Source organism: Manacus candei, unplaced genomic scaffold (assembly GCF_025592945.1).
Source record: "Manacus candei isolate 608988 ecotype Guabito, Panama unplaced genomic scaffold, ASM2559294v1 h1tg000100l, whole genome shotgun sequence".
In the NCBI taxonomy this organism is placed as follows: Eukaryota; Metazoa; Chordata; class Aves; order Passeriformes; family Pipridae; genus Manacus; species Manacus candei.
Genome location: NW_026138148.1, coordinates 264,809 through 281,004, shown reverse-complemented (window position 1 = coordinate 281,004; position 16,196 = coordinate 264,809). Strand labels below are relative to the sequence as shown.

General features: G+C 47.3%; 1 protein-coding gene and 1 long non-coding RNA gene across 5 annotated transcripts in view; both read left to right on the top strand.

Moving 5' to 3' along the window:
* Window positions 1-16,196, top strand: part of ALS2CL (ALS2 C-terminal like) — a 63,431-nt gene that overhangs the window by 33,020 nt on the left and 14,215 nt on the right. For all 4 annotated transcript variants that reach the window (XM_051769014.1, XM_051769010.1, XM_051769013.1 and 1 more), the window contains exons 11-19: window positions 3,459-3,524; window positions 4,478-4,576; window positions 5,858-6,016; window positions 6,315-6,426; window positions 9,448-9,525; window positions 13,176-13,303; window positions 15,070-15,243; window positions 15,553-15,646; window positions 15,984-16,141. In XM_051769014.1, the coding sequence (XP_051624974.1) occupies window positions 3,459-3,524; window positions 4,478-4,576; window positions 5,858-6,016; window positions 6,315-6,426; window positions 9,448-9,525; window positions 13,176-13,303; window positions 15,070-15,243; window positions 15,553-15,646; window positions 15,984-16,141 (1,068 nt within the window). The remainder of the gene's footprint in view (window positions 1-3,458; window positions 3,525-4,477; window positions 4,577-5,857; window positions 6,017-6,314; window positions 6,427-9,447; window positions 9,526-13,175; window positions 13,304-15,069; window positions 15,244-15,552; window positions 15,647-15,983; window positions 16,142-16,196) is intronic.
* Window positions 6,513-9,439, top strand: LOC127461338 (uncharacterized). The gene is made up of 3 exons (XR_007900037.1): window positions 6,513-7,190; window positions 7,251-7,571; window positions 7,932-9,439. It is a non-coding gene; the product is annotated as an uncharacterized LOC127461338 (long non-coding RNA).

Below are 16,196 nucleotides of genomic sequence, written 5' to 3'. Positions count from 1 at the left end.
AATCCAAAAGGAGCTCAAATACATTTAATGGGAACACAGGAACTGTTCATTAAATCCAAGTTCAAGCCAGCCAGGACAAAAGGGAATGGTCTGGAAATCAAATGGTCCCAACCAAAATGTCTTTGATGTAGGACAGAGCACAGCCCCTGTTTTTTTGGACACAAACCCAGGCTGATTTGGAAGTTTTGTGCTCCCTGAGTTTTATACTGTTCACAGCTGCTATTGAAGTAAAAAAAGATGTGATTTCACTAGAATTCCAGAGTAGATGAGGCTTTTAGGGGAAAAAAATAGGTACTTTGTGTAAGGAATGACAAAAGATTTAACTTAGTGGTTTTTTTAGAGACTTGGTTTGGAAAAGCCTTAAAATACTGAGATTATTCGGAATCAGAAATGATTTGGGTTGGAAGGGATCTTAAAGATCATCAATTTCCAACAAGCTTAATCCTGAATTTTCTGTGGAAGAGACTGTGCTGTACCCTAGAACTCTTTGTCTTCTTCTCCTTTCGGGTTTGATAATGGAGGTCAATCAATAGAAAAGTAAATTCCTCTGCTGCTTCAGGTGCAGTGACTTGAGTGAGGCATCCCAGGGACTTTGGGGCAGAATTAAGTGACTTCAGAGTTTTAAAACCTGGGCTTTGAGTTGCTTAATTCCCTGACTGAACTTCCCACTCCTAGAATTTCTGTGCTGTGTGACCTGCTGCTAATGGAGGGTTACAGAGCAGGAGCCCTGGCCTGGATGGCAGGGCCACCTCTGAGGGGGAGGCTGGCACGGCAGAGCATGTGAGCAGGGCTGGAGGAGTGGGAATTAGGGCTTTCAGCAAAACCATCTGGGTTCCCCCACTGTTCTGTGCCAGTATTCCAGGTGACCTGGTGTGGGGGAAGGAGGTTCTCCCACTGAGAAGTTGCTTAAAGCATCCCCGTGGCTGGAGCAGACACGGAACCATGGAATGTCCTGAGCTGGAAGGGACCCCCAAGGATCATCCAGTCCAACTCCTGGCCCTGCACTGACACCCCAACAATCCCACCCTGTCCCTCAGAGCGTTGTCCAAACCCTCCTGGAGCTCTGGCAGCCTTGGGGCTGTGCCCACTGCCCTGGGGAGCCTGATCAGTGCCAACCACCCTCTGGGGGAAGAACCTTTCCCTGAGATCCAACCTGACCCTGCCCTGGCACAGCTCCAGCTGTTCCCTCATCCTCTTTGGCTTCTCCCCTTTGCTGGCATTCAAACCAACAAAGCAAAAGGAGCAGTATTTTAAATCCACTTGATTTTAACCTGACCAGTTCTCTGGAAACCTCCCAAAAAAAGCCCCTCTCGTGTGGGTGTTTCCAACAACAGCCTCAGTGAAAGTCAAACAGACGTGTCATGGTTTTGGTGTTGCACCATCTTTGGTTAAACTGAGAGTGGGTTTAGATTTGATGTTGGGAAGGAATTCTTGGCTGGGAGGGTGGGGAGGGACTGGAATGGATTTCCCAGAGAAGCTGTGGCTGCTCCTGGATCCCTAAAAGTGTCCAAAGCCAGGCTGGAGCAACCTGGGCTAGTGGAAGGTGTCCCTGCCCATGGCAGGGGTGGAATGAGATGATCTTTAAGGTCCCTTCCAACCCAAACCCCTCTGGAATTGTGTTATCTCTGGCTGGGGAATGTGCAGGGATCTGACTGTGTCTGGGGTGATGCAAGAATGAACAGGGTGGGTGGGTGGGGTGGAGTGGGAGCCCAGGAGGGAGGGACATGAATTCAGGCCTGCCAGTAACTTGCTCATCACATTGACCCCCTCCAGTGTCACTTTGCATTGTTCTCTCCTGGGATCACTTCTCCAACCCCCACACAAAACCAGATGGAGAGATAGGATTCCTTCAGGCTAGTGCTTGTCTCCTTTGTTTTCCCGGGGCTGTGGTGTCATTATGGTGTCTGTGGGGATGTGCCAAGGCTGGAACTTCAGCTTAATCACAGTGATTTAATCACATGCTGCAATTAAACCAGGATCATGTGCAAGGTCCCCAAGGGATGACCCAGCACCTCTAGAAAATGCTTTTGAGATTAGGGAACTTGGAAGTGGATTCTTCCCACTTGTTCCAGAGTAGGAAAACATTATGGCATTAAATCCTCATGGTATTAAATCCTCATGGTGCAAAGCAAAGTCCCAGAGGTTCCTGGAGAACTTGAGTGTCTCTGTCCTTGGAGGAAATATTTGATGTTGGCTGTGGAATCCCGGAGTGGTTTGGAAAGAACCTTAAGATCATCCAGTTCCAGCCCAGAGACACCTTCCACTAGCCCAGGTTGCTCCAGCCTGGCCTTGGACATTTCCAGAGATCCAGGGGCAGCCACAGCTTGTCTGGACAACCTGTACCAGGGCCTCCCCACCCTCCCAGCCAGGAATTCCTTCCCAATATCCCATCTAACCCTACTCCATCTCAGTTTAAACCATTCCCCCTCGTCCTGTCCCTCCATTCCTTTGTCCAAAGTCCCTTTCCCTCGGAGGTCATACGTTTTCCCTTGATTTTCCCAAACTTTACACTCTGCTGGTCCTGAGTGAAGGGAAAACTTTCTGGGAGAAACCCCTGAAACAGGAGCAGTGTTGAAGTGCCAAGTTGCTGCTTGAGATGAGAGTTCAGAGCATCAACCTCTGACTCAAGAAGCCCTTTGGGAAAATGGAGTCACTTCAAGGAGGAGGGAAATAAGAAAAATGAGGGGAAGTTTTCTGCTCTCAAATCCTGTGGCAGATTAATTAAAGTCTGAGGAAGCAGCAGGACCCCGAGGAGACTTCTCAGCTGAACTGTGGGCACTGAATGGAAGATGAGAGAACTCCAGATTGGTTTGGGGTTGGAAGGGACCTTAAAACTCATCAATCCCACCCCCTGCCATGGGCAGGGACACCTTCCACTAGCCCAGGTTGCTCCAACCTGGCCTTGGACACTTCCAGGGATCCAGGGGCAGCCACAGCTTCTCTGACCAACCTGTGCCAGGGCCTCCCCACCCTCCCAGCCTGGAATTCCTTCCCAATATCCCATCTATCCCTGTTTTCTGTCAGTTTGAAGCCATTCCCTGTGTCCTGTCCCTCCAGGCCCTTGTAAACAGTCTCTCTCCATCTTTCCTGTGGATCCTTCAGGTCCTGGAAGGCCACAATCAGTTCCCCCCAAAGCTTCTCCTCTCCAGGCTGAACAATCCCAGCTGTCCCAGCACTTGGGTGGTTCCTAGATTCACAGAGCCATGGAATGGGTTGGGTTGGAAGGGACCTTAAAGCCCATCCAGTGACACCCTCCACTAGCCCAGCTTGCTCCAGCTTGGCCTTGGACACTTCCAGGGATCCAACCACAGCTTCTCTGGGCAACCTTTGCCAGGGCCTCCCCACCCTCCCAGCCCAAACCTTGGGGTTGTACCACATTTGGGCTGGGCCTGGCTCCCTCCTGGTGCAGCTGGGAGCGTTGGGTGCCCTCCCTGGTGAAACAATTCTCTGAATTCCAGGGGGACGCTGAAGTGGCGCGACGGGCGCAACCACGTCGGGGACTTCAAGGAGGGCTTGGAGCACGGGTGAGCCTTGGAAAACAGGACATTCCTTGGATCAAACTGTGCTAAGGAATGATTCCTTCCTTCCAGAGGCATGTCTGCCTTAAGCTGAGGGTGTTGTAACCTGGAGAGAGCGGGTTGGTGGTGATTACAAGGAAAGAGCCATGAGCAGTTCAGTGCAGGCATTTCCATCCATGTGGACATTCCCGTGGATGAACCCCATCCCTGGGGTCTAAATCTGTGTGAATTAATTCATAGGAAGTGCCTCGAAAGGTTATTTTTAGGTATCTTTAAAAAACTTCCCTTAAATGACGAGTTTTCAAGGGTAAGAAACCAGGCTGTGAAATTCAAGTCTTGTTTATCTAGGGTTTTTTTTTGAAGGTGAGACTTTTACATTCCTCATTTTCACAAGAATTCCAGAGTAGATGAGGCTTTTAAGGGGGGAAAAAAAATAATCTCAGATACTTTGTGTAAGGAATGACAAAAGTTTGGGGTTTTTTTGAAAGTAAGACTTTTACATTCCTCATTTTCACAAGAATTCCAGAGTAGATGAGACTTTTAAGGGGAAAAAATATCTCAGGTACTTTGTGTAAGGAATGACAAAAGATTTAACTTAGTTTTTTTTTTGGAAGTAAGGCTTTTAGATGCCTCACTTTTACAAGAATTACAGAATAGGTGAGGCTTTTAAGGGGGAAAAAAAAATCTCAGATACTTTGTGTAAGGAATAAAAAAAACATTTAATTCAGTTCCTAAACTGGGGAAAGGTAAAGAGGGGGAAAACCCAATCCTGGAGCTTTTCCTTGGACCAAATCCAAGTGAACTTGGATTTAGTGACACCTGGAAATAGTGTCAGAGGGGGAGTTGACCCCCGACCCCATAAATCAGATTGGAAATCTGGAGCTCCTCGGCTTTGAAACTTCCCCCAGTACAGCTGAGCTGCCTTTTTCCCTGCTGACCTCTTCCATGTGGCATTCCAGGTTTGGGATCTGCCTCGTGCCCCGCCAAGCTGAGGACAGGTATGACTGTTACAAGTGCCACTGGTACGAGGGCAAGATGAGAGGCTACGGAATCTGTGAGTAAGTGACACCCCCACCTGGATCCTGGGGGGAAAAGGGGTGTTCAGAGGGTGGGATGTTCCCATCTCATCCCATCTGCTGGGAATTTGGATGGAGCCTGGTCTGGAAAAGCACTGGTTGTGGGCACAGAGAATTCCAGGATGGTTTGGGTTGGAAGGGACCTGAAAGATCATCCCATTCCAACCTGGCCACAGGCAGGGACACCTTCCACTGTCGCTGGCCTTGGACACTTCCAGGGATCCAGGGGCAGCCACAGCTTCTCAGGACAACCTGTACCTGTCCCTCCTCACCCTCCCAGCCAAGAATTCCTTCCCAGTATCCCATCTATCCCTGCCCTCTGGCAGTGGGAAGCCATTCCCTGTGTCCTGTCCCTTGTAAACAGTCTCTCTCCATCTTTCCTGTGGCTTCTTCAGGTCCTGGAAGGCCACAATCAGTTCCCCCCAAAGCTTCTCCAGGCTGAACAATCCCAGCTGTCCCAGCACTTGGATGGTTCCTAGATTCACAGAGCCATGGAATGGTTTGGGTTGGAAGGGACCTTAAAGCCCATCCAGTGCCACCCCTGCCATGGGCAGGGACACCTCCCACTAGCCCAACTTGCTCCAACCTGGCCTTGGACACTTCCAAGGAAGCCATTCCCTGTGTCCTGTCCCTCCATCCCTTGTCCCCAGTCCCTCTCCAGCTCTCCTGGAGCCCCTTTAAGCACTGAAGGTGCTCTCAGGTCTCCCTGGAGCCTTCTCTCCTCCAGCACCATCCTCATCTTTGCTGAGGTCACACCTGGCTTGTACCCAGATGAGTGGGGCCACGTGAAGCCTGGACTGTCCATGGTTGATGCTCTCATTGACTCCTTTCCCTGCACCAAGTGGGACAGGACAGCACAGAGCCCAATTTTCCAGCTGGGATGGGCCTGTAGGACCTGTCTTCCTCCAACCTGCACGTTCTGCTCCTTATTTATGACTCCAACTCAGAGGAGCCCTTCTGAGAGAGAGACCAGCCCAGGAGGAGGGGTGGTGGCCACCGCAGAAAGGTGGAGACGAGGCTTCCTGTTGATCTGATCTCCTCTGGATCAACCAGTGGTCACTGTGGGGGAGGTCAAGGGACAATTGCAAGCCAATGTGTTGTGTCCTTGGGAGCTGTGGAGTGACTAGTTGGGCGATGAACATTCCTCAGAGGGAATGACTCAGCAAAAATCTGGAAGGTGACCCTGATGTGCTCACTCTCCTGGCTTCCTGTGCCAAGAGGAGCTCTCAGATAGTCATGGAATTAAATCCCATGTCCCTGCAGGTATGGCAATGACTTGGTCTACAAAGGTTACTTCAAGGACAACGTGCGGCAGGGCTTTGGGATCCTGGAGAACTTCTCAGCTGAGCAGCCCTTCAGATACACAGGACAGTGGGAAAACGACAAGAAGAACGGATATGGAGTCTGGGAAGACAAGGACAGGTAGAGGGGGGGTGGGTCAGAGGTGGCTTTAGGGGTGTGGCAGCTTTGGCCCGCTGTCGGTGGGATAAAGCCTCGTGTTTTGATGGGGAGCTTTGGGGATGGAGGTGGGATGGGTTCAACCTCTCCTGCAAGGCTTGAACTCCTGGGAAAGCCTTGCATGGGCTGAGTTTGTGTGGGACACGTGGAAGTTGTGCTGCACGGGTAAAACTGCCCTCAGGAAGCAACACAGCAAATGGATTAAGAGCTAAGAAAAAAGGGGAAAAAACCCCCCCATAATTTGTTTTCTGTTGCATTCCAGAGGGGAGAGATACATTGGGACTTGGCTGGATGATCACAGGCATGGCCAGGGCATCGTGGTGACCCAGTCAGGGGTCTGCTACCAGAGGACATTCCACACTGATAAAATGGTGGTGAGTACCCACTGTCAGTGGGCCCTGCCAGGCAGTGGGGTGTGGAGCTCGCCAGCAAGGGAGAGATCAATGTTTCACTCCTTAATTAATCCAGGAGGGCAACTGGAAAGCAAGAAGGTGACATCTCAGGGAAAGGTTCTTCCCCCAGAGGGTGGTTGGGCACTGCCCAGGCTCCCCAGGGCAGTGGGCACAGCCCCAAGGCTGCCAGAGCTCCAGGAGGGTTTGGATGATCCTCTGAGGCACAGGGTGGGATTGTTGGGGTGTCAGTGCAGGGCCAGGGGTGGGACTGGATGATCCTTGGGGGTCCCTTCCAGCTCCCTGGAGAAAATCTCTCTCCTGTGATTTTACCATACCAATATTTTTGAAGACCAGTGTTTAGATTAAGTTTAGATTAATGTTTAGATTAATGTTTAGATTCTTATCACCCCCCTGAGGTGTGGGGAGGAACAAGACCTGGGGCTGTCACTTCTCCTTGCTCCTCCTAAGACACCTTGTAGGTCTGGCTGTTCAACTGATCACCCAGCCCCAGTTACAGACCGGGAGTCACATGTGAAGTGCTGCATGGTTAGAACTCCCTCAGGGGGGTTATCCATCCCTCAGGATGGCTAGATATCCCTCAGGGTGGTTATATCTCCCTCAGGATGGTTGTATATCCCACAGGATGGTTATATATCCCACAGGATGGTTATATATCCCACAGGATGGTTGTATATCCCACAGGATGGTTATATATCCCTCAGGATGGTTATACATCCCTCAGGATGGTTGTATATCCCACAGAATGGCTGTATATCCCACAGGATGGTTATACATCCCTCAGGAAGATTCTGTCTACCTCAGGATGGTTCTATCTCCCTTGGGATGGTTATAGATCCCACAGGATGGCTAATATATCCCACAGGATGGCTAAACATCCCTCAGGAAGGTTATATCTCCCTCAGGATGGTTGTATATCCCACAGGATGGCTAGATATCCCTCAGGATGGTTATATGTCCCTCAGAATGCTTTTATATCCCACAGGATGATTATACATCCCTCAGGAAGGTTATACATCCCTCAGGATGGTTATATGTCCCTTGGGATGGTTTTATATCCCTCAGGAAGGTTATATCTCCCTCAGGATGGTTCTGTCTCCCTCAGGATGGTTATACATCGCTCAGGATGGTTGTATATCCCTCAGGATGGTTGTATATCCCTCAGGATGGTTGTATATCCCTCAGGATGGTTGTATATCCCTCAGGATGGTTGTATATCCCTCAGGATGGTTGTATATCCCTCAGGATGGTTGTATATCCCTCAGGATGGTTGTATATCCCTCAGGATGGTTGTATATCCCTCAGGATGGTTGTATATCCCTCAGGATGGTTGTATATCCCTCAGGATGGTTGTATATCCCTCAGGATGGTTGTATATCCCTCAGGATGGTTGTATATCCCTCAGGATGGTTGTATATCCCTCAGGATGGTTATATGTCCCTTGGGATGGTTTTATATCCCTCAGGAAGGTTATATCTCCCTCAGGATGGTTTTACATCCCTCAGGATGGCTAGATATCCCTCAGAATGGTTGTATATCCCTCAGAATGGTTTTATATCCCTCAGGTTACCCAGAGAGGTTGTGGACTCCCCATCCCTGGAAGTGTCCAAGGCCAGGTTGGAGCAACCTGGGCTAGTGGAAGGTGTCCCTGCCCGTGGCAGGAGGTGGCACTGGATGTTCCTTAAGGTCCCTTCCAACTCAAACCATTCTGGAATTCCATGATACTCTTGGAGATCAGGAAATCTTCACCTTTCCTTTTCCCTGTGCCAGGTTTTGGTGTCTTTGAAAGTTTAGCTGTTGGTGGGGAGAGCAGAAGGAATTGGCATCACTCCAACTGGCCCAGGAGTCAAAGCTTTGCTTCTCCTGAAAAACATGTGCTTAAAAGAAAAACAAACAACCCCCGCCCCACTTCACCAAATCAGGGTGAAATGTTTGCTGTGGAAACTTGGGTGGAAGCACTTCCCAGAAAACCTCCAAAATAAAAGCTGCCAAAGGCTCCTTGAACTTCCCACGGCTTCCAGGTGGGGAGCAGCCACTTCAGCTTTCCTGGTGGAAAATTGGTGGGACTGAGAAGCTTCCCTTGGAAACCTTTTATTTTTTTTTTTTTTTTTTTTTTTTGCCAGAAAGAGCATTTTTCCAGCCAGGAAAACCGTTCCAGTGGGAAAAAAAGTGTTACAGCTCTACAAATGACCACGTTTTCTGGCTGGTTTGGGTTCTTGTAAAACCTCAGGGCCTAAACCAGGGGCTAAACCCACCCAGGAGAAATCTAAATTATCCTGTGTCTTCTCTGTGTCTTGGGGCTCCTTCCCTAAAAATTGTGCTCCTGAAAGCAGGATGGGATTTGGGAGGCAGTGGAATGAGTTGTTTAAGGAATGTTTGGGAGCAGCTCATTAAAGCCCTGTGGGCTGCACAGCCAGGGATAAAGTGAATCCCAAGTTTAGGCTGGATATGAGGAGGGTTTTTTATCCCAGAGGGTGGTTGGACACTGAACAGGCTCCCCAGGGAAGTAGGCATGGAACAAATCCTGCCAGAGCTCCAGGACAATGTTCTCAGGGACATGGTGGGATTGTTGGGGTGTCCTGGGTGATCCCTGGGGGTCCCTTCCAGCTCAGGATGTTCCACCATCCTCTTTTCTCTTCATCACTTCTCAAAGGGTGACACAGTTGGCTCCAATCCCCTCAAAAGTCCCAGGATTGGGAGCAGCCAAAGTTTGACCCCTGTGACAATTCCTGGTGTCCATTCTTAGCCCAGGATCCTACTTTTTGCTCCTTTTCCCGGGAAAACTAATGCAACAGTTGTTCCAAACCCCCTGACCACCCAGACCTTCTGCTTTCTCTCGAGCACTAAAACAAGAGGTTGGGCTTTCAAAGGAGATCCTGGGAATCTTCAGCCCACAAATAATCCAAGCCAGTGGTCTTTTCGGGATGAACTTGAGCAGGTGGGAAGTTCATGTTATGGATTCACTCCCCCTGCTTCCACCTGCAGGGTTCTGGGATCCTGCTCCTGGAAGACGACTCCGTCTACGAAGGGAACTTCACGGAGGACTTGACCTTTGTTGGGAAGGTGAGAACTTCCTTGGTTCCCACACAGTTCCTTTAATTCCCACATGGATTCCTCTCCAAAGTTTGCCCCTTCCTGCTCCTCTTGCCCCAGTCTCCCAGAAAATCAGATTTTCCTGCTTTTTGGACTATTTTTGTCCTTCATCAGTCTCAGTGGGGGAAGAAAAGCTTCAGCTGAGAGACCCTGGGGGGGCTTTGGGAAGAGTTTTGGGGTTTAATGTTTGATTTCTTTTCAGGCTCTTGAGGTTTTCAGGGTTTTTTGGGGGGGTTGGTTGGGTGGTTGTTCTTTTTGGGTTGGTTTTTTGGTGGTTTTTGGTTGGTGGTTTTCGTTTGGGGTTTTCTGGTTCAGTTTTTTGGTTGAGATTTTTTGGTTTGAGTTTTTTTTTTTTTTGTTTAAGGGTTTTTTGCCTTTTTTATATATTTGGCTTTTTTTTTGTTTGGCTTTTTATTTGTTTTTTTTTTCATTTGTTTTTATTTGTGGGGTTTTTGTGTGGGTTTCTTTTTGTTGTTTGGTTTTTTGTTGATTTTTTGTTTGGTGTTTTTCTTTGTTTTATTTTTTGTTTGGTTCTTTTATTTAGGTTTTTGCTTGGTTTTTTGTTTGGTTGTGAATTTTTTGAGTGGTTTGTTTTTTTGGTTTTTCTGGTTATTTGATTATTTGGTTTTTCTGGTTATTGGTTTTTTTGTTTTTATTTGTTATTTGCTTGTTTTTTGTGTAGCTTTTTGTAGTTTGATTTTTTGATTGTTGTTTTTTCTGGTTATTTGATTATTTGGTTTTTCTGGTTATTTTTGTTTGTTTTTATTTGTTATTTGCTTATTTTTTGTGTAGCTTTTTGTAGTTTGATTTTTTGATTGTTGTTTTGTCTGATTATTTGATTATTTGGTTTTTCTGGTTATTTTTGTTTGTTTGTTTTTATTTGTTATTTACTTGGGTTTTGTGTAGCTTTTTGTAGTTTGATTTTTTGATTGTTCTTTTTTCTGGTTATTTGACTATTCGGTTTTTCTGGTTATTGGTTTTTTTGTTTTTATTTCTAATTTGCTTGTTTTTTGTGTAGCTTTTTGTAGTTTGATTTTTTGATTTTTTTTTTCTGGTTATTTGATTATTCGGTTTTTCTGGTTATTGAGATTTTTTTGTTTTTATTTGTTATTTGCTTGTTTTTTTGTGTAGCTTCTTGTAGTTTTGTTTTTTATTATTCTTTTTTCTGGTTATTTGATTATTTGATTTTTCTGGGGTTTTTTTTGTTTTTATTTGTTATTTGCTTATTTTTTGTGTAGCTTTTTGTAGTTTTGTTTTTTGATTATTGTTTTTTCTGGTTATTTGACTATTTGGTTTTTCTACTTATTGGGTTTTTTTGTTTTTATTGTAGCTTTTTATAGTTTGATTTTTTGATTGTTGTTTTTTCTGATTATTTGATTATTTGTTTTTTCTGGTTATTGGTTTTTTTTGTTTTTATCTGTTATTTGCTTGGGTTTTGTGTAACTTTTTGTAGTTTAGTTTTTTGATTATTGTTTTTTCTAATTATTTGATTATTTGTTTTTTCTAGTTTTTTTTGGTTTTGTTTATTATTTACTTGTTTTTTGTGTAGCTTTTTGTAGTTTGTTTTTTTGATTTTGTTTATTTTTCGTTTTGCTTTGTTTTTTTTTATTATTATTTCGTTGTTGCCGTTGAGGTTTTTTTTGTTTTATTTTGCTTTTGATTTTTGTTTTTGTGGGACATTTTTGCCTGTTCTTCCCAGCTGCACTTGGCATGTTTTTATCTCCTTCAAACCCACATTTTCAGCCTTTTTGCAGTGGCTGGGGACACAGGAAATGTAACCAACCCGAGGTGTTACCCCACAGCTGAGGGGTTTGGCAGCCCAATTTTGCAATGTGGGCAGAAATATCTGCTCAGAGTGGTGAGAAAATCCCCTGGGGATGGAAAACTCCTCCTCCAGCTGCTTCCTCAACAATGGGATGAGCCTGGCAGGAAACGTGGGCTTGGATCACACAGAGAGGTGTCAAAACAGAGCCTTGCTAATGAGTGCTAATGAGCCTTGTCATTAATGACTCTCAGGGGAGGAAGAGCTTGTCGTCATCTTCTTCACAGACATTGATTGCAGTGCTCAGAGCCTCCAAAATTCATCTGACATTAATTAGCTCAGAGCCTCCAAAATTCATCTGACATTCATTAGCTCAGAGCCTCCAAAATTCATCTTGATTTTAGTGGTTAGTCCAGAGAAATCTGCTCTTTATCCAGAGCTGGAATGGGCCTCCTGCCATGAGCCAGGAGGATTTCAGGCTCCTGTTCCAGGATATTGTTTGGCTTTGGCTTTAATTAAATCCTCCAAGTTTGAGTCGAGCTGCTGCATGTCCTGGGTTTGCCTCAGAGAATTTAGGTTTGCCTTGGGAGCAGCCAACTCCCAAGTTTTCCAAAGAGTTTGGAGGTGTTTATGGTGAAGGTCATGTGATTCCCCCACACCTGGGAGGCCAAAATTCCCTGTGGTTTGAGGGAAAACTGGGAGAAATCGAAGCTTCATCGCTTCACTCCTGTTTAGTTTAAACTATTGTCAGATTTAAGGCAGATTTAATAACTCAAAGGAGATTTTGAGGGTTTGTAGGGAATAATGCAAAGGGTTTAATCTGGGATTTTTGGGATGTGTTGACTCCAGTTGCTGCCACTTTACTGACATCATTGAAGCTTCATCCCTTCACTCCTGTTTAGTTTAAACTATTGTTAAATTTAAGCCAGAGAATTATTAACAACTCAAAGGAGAGTTTGTAGGGAATAATGCAAAACTTTTAATCTGAGATTTTGGGATGTGTTGGCTCCAGTTGCTGCCACTTTACTGACATCATTGAAGCTTCATCCCTTTGCTCCTGTTTAGTTTAAACTATGGTCAGATTTAAGGCAGATTTAATAACTCAGAGGAGATTTTGAGGGTTTGTAGGGAATGATGTAAAGGTTTTAAGCTGGGATTTTTGGGATGTGTTGATTCCAGTTGCTGCCACTTTACTGACATCATTGAAGCTTCATCCCTTTACTCCTGTTTAGTTTAAACTATTGTTAAATTTAAGCCAGAGAATTATTAACAACTCAAAGGAGATTTTGTAGGGAATGATGCAAAGGTTTTAATCTGGGATTTTTGGGATGTGTTGACTCCAGTTGCTGCCACTTTACTGACATCATTGAAGCTTCATCCCTTCACTTCTGTTTAGTTTAAACTATTGTCAGATTTAAGCCAGAGAATTATTAACAACTCAAAGGAGATTCTGAGGGCTTGTAGGGAATAATGCAAAGGGTTTAATCTGGGATTTTTGGGATGTGTTGACTCCAGCTGCTGCCACTTTACTGACATCATTGAAGCTTCATCCCTTCACTCCTGTTTAGTTTAAACTGTCAGATTTAAGGCAGAGAATTATTAACAACTCAAAGGAGATTCTGAGGGCTTGTAGGGAATAATGCAAAGGTTTTAATCTGGGATTGTGGGATGTGTTGGCTCCAGTTTATTGACATCATTGCTTTGGCTGCTGGAATCTCCACCTCCGGGGTGGAAGTTTGTTCTGAGCCCCCTTTTCAAGAGCTGGCGCTGCTGAAAAGAGACTTTGAGCTCTTGGTCCAGCTCGTTTCCTGCCTCTAACGAGCTGCTGGCAGAGTAACCCTGGATTCCTCCTCCCCAGGGAAAGCTCTCCTTCGCCAACGGCTTCGTTTTGGAGGGAACCTTCACCAACAAGTCGGGCCAAGGCCTCCAGACCCACGGCGTCCTCAACACCTCCAGCGAGCAGCTGGATGAGAGGGTCACCAAAACGTGAGCAGAGCTGGTGGATTCCCGGGCCAGGGCTTGGATCTGGGCTCTGGGAAGGGTCGTGGGGGGGTCAAAGCAGCCCTGGCAGAGATTGGAGCTGAAAACTGGGTTAGGGGAGAAGGAGGAAAGGAGAGCAGAGGTTGTGGTGGTGTTAATCACAGAATTATAGAATCATGGAATCAGCTGGGTTGGAAGGGACCTCTGAGATCATCCAGTCCAACCCTTGATCCAACCCCGCCGTGGTTCCCAGCCCATGGCACTGATGCCACATCCAGTCTGTCCTTAAACACCTCCAGGGATGGAGAATCCCCCACTTCCCTGGGCAGCCCATTCCAATGGCTGAGCACCCTCTCTGCAAAGAAATTCTTCCTAATGTCCAACCTAACCCTCCCCTGGCACAGCTGCAGACCCAGCCCTCTTGTCTTGCTGATGGTTGCCTAGGAAAAGAGACCAACCCCCCCTGGCTCCCCCCTCCTGTCAGGGAGTTGCAGAGAGTGAGGAGGTCTCCCCTGAGCCTCCTCTTCTCCAGGCTGAGCCCCCCCAGCTCCCTCAGCCTCTCCTCACAGCACTTGTGCTCCAGTCCCTTCCCCAGCCTTATTGCTCTTCCCTGGACCTGCTCCAGGCCCTCAATTAATGCCAGGTGGGAAGGGGAGAAGAGATGTTTTCCTCCCACCCTGCCACTGCCCTCCACGTGCAGGATCAGAGCTGCTGCTGCTGTTTTGGCAGGAAATGGTGGGAATACAGGACAGGAATGACTGAGCTGGAGCCATCAGGCCACATCCCTCATTTCAGGGCTGAACCTTGCCAAGGGATGCCAAGCTGGAGGACCTGGATTCAGCCAGTTTAACTCACAGGAGGGAGTCCCAGTGGGGAAAAAACCCCAGCTGCCTGTCCTCACAAATTCCATTTCCTCTCACAAACCCCAGTTCAGTTTCCTCCTCTTTCCTCTGCAAAACATTTCCAGTCCATCATTCCCGTTGCAGAAACAGCTCCTGTTCTTTCCAGGCAGAAATAGCTGCTGGTGGTGGTTGCTCAACTCTTCTTGCTCAGCCTTTTCTGAAGGCTTTGGGGTGAGATAAATGGTCTGGGTTTAGGGACATCCACCAGGGGCCAAGGAAGTCTGTGACCAGCAGAAATTGAGGGTATTTGTGTTCCACACACCAGGAATTTTTCTTTGCCCAAAGCACCTCATTGTCAGGACAAGAGACCTGAGTTGCTTTTATTGAATTCCCAATTGGGCACTTCCATGTTCCTCTGCTCCTACAGAATATCAGGGAGTCAGCATGGAATGGTTTGGGTGGGAAGGGACATTAAGGTCACCCAGTCCCACCCTCTGCCATGGGCAGGGACACCTTCCACTAGCCCAGGTTGCTCCAACCTGGCCTTGGACACTTCCAGGGATCCAGGGGCAGCCACAGCTTCTCTGGGAAATCCATTCCAGCCCCTTCCCACCCTCCCAGCCAGGAATTCCTTCCCAATATCCCACCTAAATTTATCCTTTTACAGCTTAAAGCCATTTCCTGTGTCCTGTCCCTCCATCCCTTGTCCCCAGTCCCTCTCCAGCTCTCCTGGAGCCCCTTCAGGCCCTGCCAGGGGCTCTCAGCCCTCCCTGGAGCCTTCTCTTCTCCAGGGGAACCCCCCCAGCTCTCCCAGCCTGGCTCCATCCCTGAATTAAACCCAACCCTGGAGAACCTCCCCTATTTGAAGGTGAGGTCTGAAGTGATTAGAGGGGGATCCAGGAAATCCTAATGCCACGTTCCATTTTCCAGTCAGCTGGGCCTCAGGGAGTTCCCAGTGGAGAAGAGGTGGAAGGGAATCTATGACCAGTTCCTGGAATTCCTCCAGTCTGGCTGCAAGGAAGAAATGGAGGAGTCTTTCACAGGGTTCCACATCCAAACCAGCAAGGAGCTGAGGAAATCTCAGGAATATCTCTTCTGCCAAAGGTAGGAATATTCCAGGGCCTCGTTGCCACAGAGGAATCCATTTAAATCAGGGTCTGATTAAAATCATGTTTTAAAGTCATGAACTTGAGCATTTTCCAGTTGTTCCTTCTCATGAAGCAGGAGGAGGGATTTTACCCCTCAATTTAAAGTTGTGCTGTTGAGGTTGAGTCTTACAAGTGAAAAATTAATTTCTTCTAATTGTTTTATTGCCCCTTTGTAATCCACCTGTGATACCCACCTGGATTTATCCCAGAGCTTCCTTGTGGGAAGCTCACCTCTTTTTTCCTCCCTCACCTCTCATCCTTTCAGGGGGACTGAGGACATATCCTGGAAAATTGAAGATATCCTTGAAGAGCTTGTCCAGCACCAGGATCTGGAGTCAATACAGAGTTATTTAGAGAAGGTAAAAAGCTTAAAATAATCCAGGTTTGGCCACCAGACACGGACACAGGGCTGGGTAAATTGCTGTTAATTTGACAGCACATAAAACGTGGCCAGAGGCTTCAAGAACTTCCCTAAATTATGTCAAGAACAGGCTTGTCCCTCGTGCTCTTTGGCCACTCATTTTGTGCAGAGCTGTGGAGAAATCTTCCCTCTTGGTTCTCCAGCTGCTGGAAATGATGTCACCTCTGGGCTTGTCCTCCTTTGCTGCCAGGAGGAGGCTGGGGGGCCTCTTGGGGTGTTTTCCTCCACTGCTGGCAACGCTGACGTGTGGAATTGAATTTTCCCGCCTCCTGCAGGCATTGAAGTCCTCCCTGCACCCTCTGGGCAAGCTGCTGAAGGCCCTGACAGTGGCTTTCCAGGCAACATATTCCGGGATCGGGGCCAACAGGCACCTGCTGACCATGGCACAGGAGGAGGTCAAGTACTATGCCAAGAAAATTTGGGAATTCTACCGGTGAGTCGAGCGGGTTGAGTCCTTCCAATGGGGAGGAGAATGTTGGGATGGTGTT